Here is a 12,911-nt window from a genome sequence, read left to right as displayed (position 1 = left end):
TACTTGTCTGTGGTTCAATTTTCATTTTTATGTGTTTTTTTTTTATAGTTGAAGTAGTCATCTGTATTTTTAAGTCTATATTTTGCTTACAGATCATTCTTGGCTAACTGATATCCATCTGCAGTGCTCTTGTGTTTCCAAGTATATTAGTTGCATCATATTTTATTTGCAGCAGTTTTAACCTTTCTTGCCCTTAATGCATGAAAAAGAGAGAGCAAAATTGTCACATGAGTTGCTACAGTACTGGTAAATACTCGGTATCATTACTACTACTACTACTGCATCACATTTGCTCTGCATTACACCATCCTTGAGGAAGAAGTGTGATAACTAGATTTATCACTTGTGAGATCTGTGACATTTTACAGAGCAGTGTAATTGAAATGCCAAAACTAAAACTGTTAACTGCAAGCCTTTAAGACAGAATGTGTAAGTATTCAGTGAAAACATATTCCCAACTGATGGAATTATATTATTCTGTAAAGTTTGTGAAATAAAAGTCGCTGAAGAAAAACTGTTCACTGTGTAACAATGTATCGGGTACGAGAAAAATTTGAGAGCTCTTGAAAACGTGAACAAAAAAGTGCCTCAATTACTGTTAAAACAAATTGCTTCCACATCAAGTAGAAAGTCGCCTTCCTTTAAAAAAATAATTTTCTATTGTTTGTTAGTGCGAATATTCCACTAGAAAAACTAAGAAATTCTAATTTACTTGATTTCTTTGAACACCACAATAGTCGTACTATTCCAGATGAATCAACATTGTGTAGAAACTATTTAATAACTTGTTATGAAGACACATCAAATGGAATACGTGAATGTCTGAAAAGGAAAAGAGTTTTTGTATCAATTGACGAGAATACCAATTTTGAGGGCTGTTATTTAGCTAATGTAGTGAGAAGGACCCTAGACACAAGTAGTCTAGAACAAATGTTTCTTCTAATCTCACAGGTTTCGGAGGCAGTTACCCACATTCAAATATGCAAACTGTTCGATAAATCCATGTGTTTACTGTGACCCAATGGAGTACAACATGAGAACGTGTTCCTTTACATAACAGATGCAGCACCTTACATGGTAAAGACAGCTAAATCTATCAAATCATTTTATAGTAAGATGGTGCATATTACTTGCCTGGCCCATGCCTTTCATCGAAATGCAAAGGAGTTGAGATCAAAATTTTCAGAAGTTCATAGACTAATTTCAACAGTAAAGAAAATCTTTGTGAAAGCTTCGTCCCGAACTAAATATTCTAAAGAGAAAGCCCCTGACATAGATTTTTGATCCCTGACACTGAAAAGTGTCTTTCCGTAAGCATAACGATGCGCATTTGACAAACGCAGACAAATCTGCTCTTTTTAGTATTTTAATATATAATTGTCAGTAAGGAATTCGTATACTGAAATTTTCCCATTTCGGAAATTGGCTGGAAATTCCTCAACTGGTAATGCGCGAAGCAGGTCTATACCCTTCCTTTTAACATGCTAGGTACGTGGTTGACTGTATGCATATGCCATTATCACAATTTTCAAATAAGTTGAATAGTGAATAGCTTTGATAAGGCACATGCTGAGGCAATTGGAAGTGCACGAGAATTATTTTCTGATCCTCAGATGGAAGGCAAATTGGCTTGCATTGAATCAAATTTTGCTTTTTTCCCAGAAACCATAACCCTCCTAGCAGGAAGTACCATGGCATTGGACAAGTCAGCAGAGTTGTCAGAAACACAGAAAATTGTATACAAAATGTAAATGGTAAGATTAGTGACATAGTGAGACAGAAAATAAAATCTGTATTGAATAAAAATTAAGGGTATAGACCAGTGTGCCTAACAGGATAAGACTTCAGAATTGACAATTTTGAAGAGGATTTAATAGCCAGTGGAAGCAGAACGAAGTTTCTCCAAGCACAAAACATTGTTAGGTGACAACTACTTATCCTTCCTTCGCTTTTAATAACTTTAGAATGACTATTTATTTATTTATTCTGGTGTAGTTACGGCCATCAGGCCTTCTCTTCCACACCACCAGAAATACAAATATAATAGAAATAAAAAGAAAAATCACACTATAAACAAAGTAAAGTGACACAAAAATATACACAAGTTACAGTCACACAAACTTTAAACGAGTGATTAAATATCATAATTAATCATATCCTAATTAATTAACGAACATAAACAACAAACTTGCAATTTTAATCTAGAGTAAAAAACACAAATCAACACTTCTAGCAATACCTACCATTAAATAAGACAAAATTTTCCAATTTATTTAATTTTGAATTGTGATAAAGTCCCTGACGTCATTAGGTAACAAATTCCAGAGGCGAAGTATTTTAGTGTAGTAGGATGAGTATGAAGACGTTCTGTGATGAGGAATAGAAAGAAGTGCTTGATGCCGGTTTTGAAGTTTTGTAAGGAACTGAAAGTGCGATAGCAGACAATTCGGAGTAGAAAGCAGATAATTTGGACTATGGTAGTATACTGCAATCATGAGATACAGGCTTCTATATGTACTGATCGCTGGTGCAGTTTTGTTTCTCAGTGGCTGTGCATGTCCCTGGTCATTTTAAGAGAGTTTAAGGGGAATTAGGCTATATAGATCATTCTTTTTTTTAATAAACCTAGTGATTACTACATAGTCTAAGTGTTCAATAAGCATAACATATATACAAAATAACTTAGAAGGAAGACAAGACATGTCACGACATAACAAACCAAATTTTCCTTATTAGCCTATATTGAATTACCGAATTTTTTTCTTGTGTCATCACCACTATCTTTCGTACACTTCTACACCATTGCACGACAATCATTTAGTTACAAGTTCCATATTAATTTTTATATTATTTCGTTCGAAGTCATCAGAAATTTGAACTATCGTAGAAAATAACAAATCACTCGAAATTGATTGTAACGACTGTCTCAAGTCTTCTCCTATACACAATAACCATGTAGCTTACATTAGTATTACAAAATATAAAAGCAGAAAAACTTTCGAAAATGGAACATAAGTCCAAAAATGATAGTAGTCTATGCATGTTCGAAGTGAGGAAAGTTGAAGACAGACATCAAATGTGTGTCATCCTCGGTAATAATACTAATGATATCAAGTGGCTATCCTGCTTACCTCTGGACCCAGGATACTGAGTTCAATCCCCACTGGGGAGGATTGATTTTTAGAGGGGGGAAATCTGAGTTCGACCTCCATTGGATAATGAAGTAAATCAGTTAACTTCATGGAATAGAGTGACTGCATGCAAAAGACCCCTCTCAATGAATGTACAGGGTTTTTTCCCATCTCTGATAACGAATTTGAATGACATCATGTTCGTCATGAGTCACACGACAGCTGAACTGTGGTGCGAGATGACAGATCAGTAGTGAGTGATCTCATAGAGTGCACAGCAACTCACAGCATAAGTTCTCAAGAAAATCGAGCCGTTTTGGGAGGGTATATTACGACCCTTTCCAATACCAAGTACAGTTAAGTGAAAATAAAAGAAGCCTGCAATAAATGAGGTTTCTTTATTTCCAAGAAGGCATCTCTGTGCACTTAAGATTGGTAAAGCTCGAATGGAATTAATTTGAATCACCTCATGGGATGCGGTGACTTGTGGCAAGGGGTGGATTTGCTTGCTTTTTCCACTCTGGAATTAATCCAATCCCAGTTTTGCCAGTCTTATTAGGTACATACAAGATGCCTTTCTTGGAAATAACGAAACCACGTTTTTTACAGGCTCCTATGATTTTCATATAACTGTACTGGCATCAGGAAGGGTTATTATGTACTCCTCCCAAAAAGGCTCGATTTTCTTGGGCATTGCTACTGTGATACACAGTGCACTCTGATTATGAAATCACTCACTACTGGTCTGTCACCTCTCGCTGCAATTCAGCCGTTGGTGTGATTCCTGATGCACATGACATCATTCTAATTCGTTATCAGATCGGAAACAACCCTGTAGGTCCATGACCACCATTATTCCATTCTCAACTTTCAGAAGATCTCTATTGGAGAAGAGTGTCGAATCAATGACGCTAATAAAAGTAGTGTCATATATGAAGGTTGCCCAGAAGGTAACGTCCCACTTTTTTTTTTCAGCCAACAACAATGCTGCAAATGCGTAATGTCAGGTATGAATTATTTGAAGTTTCCCAAGTGTGCACGCAAAGTTTCTGTTTCTTCCAACAGAGAGTGTAGCTGCAGAAAAGTTTCAAAATGGTGTCTGTAAGTGATGTACGTTACAAACAATGTGCTGTCATTGAATTTCTCAGTGTGGAAAAAAAAAAAACTGTGAGGAATATTCACATACGTTTGTGTAAAGTCTGTGGAACATATTCTGCAGTCAACGGGAGTACAGTTGGTCATTGGGGACTGAGGGTGAGGGCATCAGATGGTGGTTCGGCAGAACTTCAAGATTTGCTGCAGGCGGGAAGACCACGGCTATCACGCCTGACATGTTGCAACGTGCTGTTTTCATTCGAGAGGATCAATGCATTGCGACTCGGCAGTTGACACTGAAGCTATCAATCAGCAAGGAAAGTGTGGATGCAATTATCCGTGCTCTTGGATACTTAAAAGTGTATGCAAAATGGGTTTCGGGATGTCTTATGGTGGAACACAAATCTCGCAGAAAAGACACATTTATTCTGAATTGTTGCAACATTTTGAAGCTGGAGGGGAGGCCTTCTTGTCCTAGATTGTGACAGGTGATGAAACCTTGATTCAACATTTTGAGCCCAAATAAAAAGACAATCGATGGAATGGTGTTATCCTTCCTCTCCACAGAAGAAAAAATTCAAAGCAACTGCTTCTGCCAGTGAGGTCACTCTGTTTTGGTACTATGAGGGTGTGATTCTCATTGATGTGATGCCAAAAGACAGTACCATTAATTCAGAAGCATACGTCAACACATCAACCACAGTTAAGAAGCACTTCCAGTGACTTAGGCACTATAACAACCCAGGAGATGTTTTGATTCAACACAATAACGCCCGTTCTTACACAAGCTTGAGGACTTCTGAACACATCACAAAACAGGGTTGGACAGTGTTATCCCATCCATCCTCAGCTCTGACCTGACTTCCTCGGACTTCCACTTGTTTGGGACATAAAGGATGCTATTCGTGAAAGACATTTTGAGGACGATGAGAAGGTGATTCAAGCAGTGAAGAACTGGTTTTGTAACCAGAACAAGGATTGGTACCAACATGGCATACATGCCATTGTGTCTCACTGGAATAAAGCCATAGAACTGTAAGGAGATTATATGGAAAAATAGGGTATGTAGATAAAACATTCTTTCATATGTGTAAATCACATTGTGTGTAATAAATAATTTTTGGAGAAAAATTCTGGGTGACCCTCGTATAGCGATTTTTTGAAAACATAGCTACCTCTACCACCTGTATTTCCCGCTCCCACATGTAACCTATCCAAATTGTAGCCTTTACAATTTATAACTTATTAGGTGAATAAAATTGAACAACTAATAGAAAGTCAGCTGTTCAAATTGATGTAACTTTATTTCTAACAGCTCATATCAAACTGCTTTCCATATGGCGTAATAAAATTCGTGTTTTAATGATCCATACAGAAATGGCTCCACTGCTCGGCGACGTTTTCCACTATAGTGTGAAGACTAAAGCATTGCTAACTGTCTCCACACATTACATAGGCCTAGTTCATAGTTCTCGGTGTAGTGTGTTACAGGTCTAAATTGTATTCGTCATATAGCTCCATGACGGTTAAAAATGTTGCCCAATGGTCCATTACAATTGTCAAAAATGTTTGCCCATAGTTGTTCCATCTGTTACAGTTGTCACATATATACTACCCCATCAGTTTCTACTGTTGTTTAGTCAAATGTCCAAAGACAGGTCTGAATCTCACAAGTGATACCAATAAGTAAAGCCCAGATTTTATGTAATATGAAAATAAATATGTAGCTAAAAATGGCAAAATAAGTAGATAAATATGGCAAAATATGTAATAAATAAAAAATATGTTGCTTTCTAATGCCAGGCATTTGACAATAAAGTCATTTGGCCTCTTGCACTCCAATATTTTTCAAAGTTATTGTCATGGTCAGCCACTGAAGCACAGATTTTGAGGTGTTCCAAATCCATTTCTTGATTTGAATTGCACAATGGGCAGTTAGAGGACTGATATATTCCAATTCTATGCAGGTGTTTGGCCAAACAATCATGGCCTGTTGCCAATCTAAATGCCGCTACAGACAATTTGTGTGGTAAATCAGGAATGAACTGTGGATTATGATGCAGAGAGTTCCATTTCTTCCCTTGAGATTATGTTATCAAATTTTGTTTGTTGAAGTCGAAGTATGTAAAAGGGTATTTGTCGAATACAGGGGGAGAACCATTAATCCTTTTCATTGAAGGCTTTAAGGAACCAACCTGTACAAATACCCAATGTCCCATCCTTACCTTTCCGTGGTGCAGCTGTTAGCAAGCATAATTTTACAATTAATTTCATTTTGTATGATTTTTCCGATAAGCAAGTAGTAATAATAGGTATATTAAATTGAGATGGGCCGTCTATACTTATCTAATTTTATATAAATTAATCATAACATGAACGTTTTCGGCACTGATGTGCCATTTTCAAATGTACCGTATGAAAGTTTGCCTAATTATATATTCAAATAGATGCACATGGACTGTGTGAGTGAGACATATAATGTATACCCTTGATTATTTGAACATAACATGAGAAACAAATTTATATAGATAATTAAAAACACTCATTATTACTAACAATAAACCTATTAACTAATTGGTCTTCTACTATATTGTCCATATCTTGTAGAACACTGTAGTTAGCTTGACGTTATTCTGTCAAATTCAGTTATTCGGTTATTAAAATATTATTAAATTACACATAATGTACAATGTTAAAATGTTAAAATCATTATTGATCTGTCTTATGCATTGTTGTTACACCAAGGTTCTTGTATGTTCACTTTCACATGACGAAGCACTTTACCAATATGGAACATGGTACGTACGTATAAGTTATAGTGATACCTGGCTATTGTTTTCCTTCGGTTTGCCATTGTTGAAATGTTACATATTATAGTTGTCACTGTCCGATTTTCAGCTTAGCCTTTTACAGTGCAATGGCTGGACATGTTGTGTTTTCTACGCTAGCTTGGCTACATTTCAACAACGGCAAACCGAAGAAAAACAATAGCCAGGTATCACTATAACTTATACTTACGTACCATGTTCCACATTGGTAAAGTGCTTCGTCATGTGAAAGTGAACATACAAGAACCTTGGTGTAACAACAATGCACAAGACAGATCAATAATGATTTTAACAGTGTACATTATGTGTAATTTAATAATATTTGAATAACTGAATTTGACAGAATAATGTCAAGCTAACCACAGTGTTCTACAAGATATGGACAATATAGTAGAAAACCAATTAGTCAATAGGTTTTATTGTTAGTAATAATGAGTGTTTTTAATTATCTATATAAATTTGTTTCTCATGTTATGTTCAAATAATCAAGGGTATACATTATAGGGCCTATGTCTCACTCACACAGTCCATGTGCATCTATTTGAATATGTAATTAGGCAAACTTTCATACATTTGAAAATGGCACATCAGTGCCGAAAACGTTCATGTTATAATTAATTTATATAAAATTAGATAAGCATAGACGGCCCACCTCAATTTAATATATTATAATTTTACAAGCTGAACTAAAAGGAGGGGCTACTCATTAATTAGCACTGGTCAGCTTGGTGAGTTAATGATCGAATTTGGTATAATTTTTCTCTATTCAATACCTAATTCCCTCTTTACCCTTTCCTATCCGGTCCTCTGACTTTACCCTTACTTTCTTCGACCCCAATGGTATTAGAGCATTCAAGGCCTAGGGGTTCATTTCACTTTCCTTCTTATCCTTTCTACTTTTCTGTTCCTAGTGCTGACCTGCTATGGCACTAAAATCGTTCTCCAGTGGCTTAAGGAGGGAAAGCTGGCGATCAACAAGATCTCCCAACTAGGTCTAGTAGACCTGTCGACCAACAGTAGGTGTGGTCTTCCAGACATTCTGGGGGTTGTGTGTGGGTGCAGTAGCCACCAAAACGTCAAAATATGGTGTTCACTTAAATCGGCTACAACTTGCCATTTAACCACTCCAATAAAAAATATCTTAAAATCTAAGCTTTATTAGATGTATTTTTGCACACATAAAAATTAGAGGTTCACATGTGATTCAACCTCATTTAATTATTGTTTGGAAGGGCAATTAATAATGAAATATTTTTCCATATTTTCTGCAGTCATTGATTGTCTTGTCAATGGCAACCCATATGTAGGAATTGCCAAGTTAAGCTCTAATCTTATGACTGTTACCCCAAACATGATTTTGGTTATCAAACTGTCTCTATGAAACAAATGTTAGAAGTACAATAAAGCATAATTTTTAAAAATAAAGTATAAAAGCATAATACTTAAAATAGAGCATAATTTTCGGAAAATGAACTGCCTGCTTCAATGCACTATTTATAACAATTGTGACCAACAATTAATATTAAAAATACTCACATTAACAATGAAAAGCTAGTTTTTCAATAATGGAAATTTGAAACTTAAGAATTTAAGTTCTATTTTAAATTCTTAACTACAGTTATATTTGTAGTTCTGTGAGGAACTGGACAACAATTAAAACAACATTACAGTTTAACGGTTTTATGGCCAGTTCACACTCTGAATCAGAAGAGTTCGCATCTTTTTGATACCAGCATGCCAAAAACATCTGTAACTGCGACACAAAGGGTTCGTGAGTTTCCTACAGACAATTTTGTGGCTGAAAAGGGAAACTTTTGTATACCTTATGTTCGGAGTGTATTAATTTCGAAAAAAAAAAAATCCATTGTGCAGAAACATGTGAAAGTTTTAAGCACAGATCTCGGAAACAGAGTAATGGACAGGTTTCAACTTCAAGTGGTCATAGCAGCATATGTGCCAGTATGATACCTCAAGTATGGCAGTGTATGTAAAAATCCAAGGATAATATGAAAGATATTGTGGAAGCATTCACTTCTGTTGGTATTCCACTGCAGGTCTTTCGTAACCAACGATTTCGGCAGTGGATAGCAACAGCTACATGTATGGAGCCGGCTCCCAGTGAAACCACTCTAAGAAGGTATCTTGCAAAGTGTGCTGAAGACGATTTTCAGGAAACAAGTCAAAATGTGAGGGAAATTCTATCTAGTGGTTGATGAAACAACAGATATAAAGAATCGTAAAGTGGTGAATTTTTCTTGTTGCTCCACTGGGTGTTGTGAATGATTAGCTGCAAATATAATTGCTGGACATTTACTATTAACCTTATTAGGAAACACAGGTCCATTTCTAAGTTATATAATATTAAGATTATTAATTATAACTCAAATTGCATTATTAATCCTAGAATCCGCAGTGGCTATTATTCAATCATATGTATTTGCAGTGTCTTGTGAAAACCAAAATTGTTGAACACTGCAATGCCGATATTATAGTAAATTTAATACTTGATACATTATATCTTATTGGTGTTCACAGAAGCAATTTTATTGTTTTAATATCCGACAGTGCACCATATATGCTTTTTGCTGTCAGGCAACTGGTTGGAGTTGCACCTCAGCTTTTACATTCTACATGTTGAGCTCACATATTGCATCGTTATGCTGAAGAGATTAAGATTTTCACTAAAAATTGCTGATGAATTCATTGCAGCTGTTAAAGCTGCTTTTGCAAAAACTCCAGCCAGAAGGGAGAGACTGCTGGACTGCCTAAAAGAAGCAGGAACATTTGTTCTACCTCCAGTTCCTGTAATAACTCACTTACGGATATGGCTGAAGGCAGGAAAATATCATTGCATCAATTTCAGTGCAGTCAAACATTGGATTGATTTGGAAGATGATGAAGGCACTGCTGCTGTAACAAACTTAAAGCGACTGGTTGAAAATAAAGAACTTTTACTTCAACTCAGAGCTATATCTAAAATTTCTGATGGACTCTGCAATCAAATACAGGTTTTGGAATGAGATAATCAAGATGCAACAAAGGTCTGACTTCTTCTATCAGTTCTTCAGATAGTTCAAAGTACAGGTGCAACATGCAAAAAAATTGGCAGGATATATGAATGAACGTCATCTTGCTCTAAATTTCTGGAAGGAAGTTCAGAATTTAGATCCAACATTAGCTATTCCTGCAAATATTTCTTCGGTTTTTACTTCAGGTGAACTGAAATTCAGTATACGGATTCCTCACTGACAATTATATTTTAAAATGCTAAAAGGAGCAGATTTGTCTGTGTTTGTCGGATGCACATCATCATGCTTATGAAAAGGTATTTTTCAGCGCTAGTAATTTATTTTGTGTGCACAAGGTAGGAATTTTGAAGTAAGAGGGAAAGGAAGGAATCCGTGATCTGAAATATAGCCTATCCAAGGTTGGTACGGTTTGATGACATTAACAGTGACAACTTGACACACTGTCACGGGCATTTTAATTTACCCTCTAGCAACAATGAGCAAGAAATGACATGCGATTAATTTAATGTTTCCATAATTATTTCATTCATGTTGGACCTTGGCAAAACTTTGGGTGTATCTGTAACTGCGGGATTATCAACGTAGGTGTCCCTCAACATACATGTGTTACAGCTGTTCAGTAGCGTTCTTCAAATTCCACACATTAATTTTTCACTCATCGAACCTCGGCAATGTTCGTCTAGCTTCGGGAGCATTCGTACTCCGCCATCTTGTGGTTTAGAGGTAAAGGGCAGTGTTGCCAATTCAGCGGTTTTCCCGCTTGACCTAGCGTTTTTCAGTGTTAGTTTAGCATATACAATTTATGAAAATTGTATTGCTCATATAGGGATCTAGCGGTTTTTTTAAACTCACAGCGGTTAAATACTCTTATTTTACATTTGTGCTATAGCAATTTAACGGTTTCTGCACTGTATCTAGCGGGTTTTTAATAATTGAGTTGGCATTGGGAACACAAGGGTATGGACCTGCTTCGCGCATTACCAGTTGAGGAATTTCCAGCCAATTTCCGAAATGGGAAAATTTCAATATACGAATTCCTTACGAATATATTAAAATACTAAAAAGAGCAGATTTGTCTGCGTTTGTCAAATGCGCATCGTTATGCTTACGGAAAGGCACTTTTCAGTGTCAATTTATTTTGTGCGCACAAGGTTGGAATTTTGAAGAGGGAAAGGAAGGAATCCGTGTTCTGAAATTTATCCCTACGTTTCTTTACCGTAATTAAAAGCGAACTGGAAAGGAAGTTTTATGAATATTAGAGTTTGTATACAAGTGCTGTCAAATAGGAATAGCGTACAGAATTGTTTAACATCGCCAGTACCCTGTTCGTCTAGTAAAATGAAGTAGGTCTATAAATAAAATTGATCTGGCACCATCACTTATATGGTAACAATGACGAGGACATCTACAAGCATTATTCATTGTGTGCGTGCAATATAGGCTATAGGCTACCCATAATGCATATCTATGAGTTACAAATTACTCAATCTCATACACTAATATAGGTAAAATCATCGACATCGTGCCTCTTATTAGGTCATAAAAACCGTTTATTAATACTAGCTTTAAAAGGTTCTAAATTATATTTTGGCTCATACAATACTGTAAAATATGGCATTTTGTCATTTTAACCTTGAAAAAGGACTAAGAAAGAGACTAGTGAAGTACTGTGTGTGTGTGTGTGTGTGTGGCATTGTATGAAGGCAGAAACATGACATTACGACGAAATGGAGAGAAGCAACAAGAAGCATGGAGAAGAATGAAGCGTGTGAAATGGACAATGAAGAATGAAGTTGTATTGTAAAGAGCGGGTGAAGAAAGAATGATGCTGAAACTGATCAGGAAGAAAAAAATAAATTGGTTGGGTCACTCGATGAAGAAAGTGCCTACTGAAGAATGCACTAGAAAGAATGGTGAATGGGAGAGAGGTTCGGGGTAGAAGATAATAGATGACAGATATTAAGATATACTTATGGATCATATGCGGAGACTAAGATGAAGGCAGAAAATACAAAAAAATTGACGAATTCTGAGTTCGTAGCAAAAGACCTGCCCTTGGGCATAAAAGTATGACTGGACGAATATCACTTTGCCAAAGTACTCACCTCGCCAGGGTTGATCTTCTTCGGTTTTGTTTTCCCCTTTGCTATTATACCGCCTATTCTTTTACCACCACGCCCAAGTCTTCCAACACCTCCCATTGGAGGACCAACACCCAAAGGCGGCATTGGTCTAAGACCTGGTGGCGGGGGTCTTTGCCCAGGCCGAGGTCTTAGTAAAGGCACGGGAGGCCTTGGCATGCCTGGTGGAAAAGAATGTGGTCCACTTGGAGGTGGTGGTGGCATAAATGGTGGCATTGGTGGCCGTCGCGGACCTGGTGGTGGTGGCAACAATCTCGGAGATCTCATGCCTGGTGGTGGAGGGCGCATTCTTGGTAACATTCCTGGATGTGGAACTGGCATTCCTCGTGGCCGCATCATATCATGTGGTGGCGGTGCAAGTCGTCCCATTAATGGAGGTGGCTTCATTGCAATTCCTCGTCCTTTACCTTTTGTAAGAATTGGTCTACCTCTGCCGCGACCTCGTGCAAGACCCATACGATATTTAACTCCACCAAACCTTGAAGCTCCCTTCACACAAAATGGCAGATCTTCGCTTCCGTTCGCGTCTTTGTCCGTCAATTCGATCGAATTCTAATGCACTAGCGTAGCTTGCTAGAGTGACAAAGTTAACAGAATGAAATTGCTCTTTAATGAATAGAATTTCCCATCATACACTACGTACCTATAACTACGAAACACAATTATATCGTCTGTGTTTATAAAAAT

General features: G+C 36.8%; 1 protein-coding gene across 1 annotated transcript in view; it reads right to left on the bottom strand.

Moving 5' to 3' along the window:
- Positions 1 to 12,877, bottom strand: part of LOC138696318 (FMR1-interacting protein NUFIP1-like) — a 39,667-nt gene extending 26,790 nt beyond the window's left edge. Inside the window, exon 1 of the mRNA XM_069821112.1 lies at positions 12,189 to 12,877. Within this exon, the coding sequence (XP_069677213.1) occupies positions 12,189 to 12,680 (492 nt within the window). The 5' untranslated portion in view covers positions 12,681 to 12,877. The remainder of the gene's footprint in view (positions 1 to 12,188) is intronic.
- Between the last annotated feature and the right edge of the window lie 34 nt (positions 12,878 to 12,911).

Source organism: Periplaneta americana, chromosome 3 (genome assembly GCF_040183065.1).
Source record: "Periplaneta americana isolate PAMFEO1 chromosome 3, P.americana_PAMFEO1_priV1, whole genome shotgun sequence".
NCBI classification, from domain to species: domain Eukaryota; kingdom Metazoa; phylum Arthropoda; class Insecta; order Blattodea; family Blattidae; genus Periplaneta; species Periplaneta americana.
Note: the sequence above shows the minus strand (reverse complement) of the source record. Positions and strands in the feature narration are given on the sequence as shown.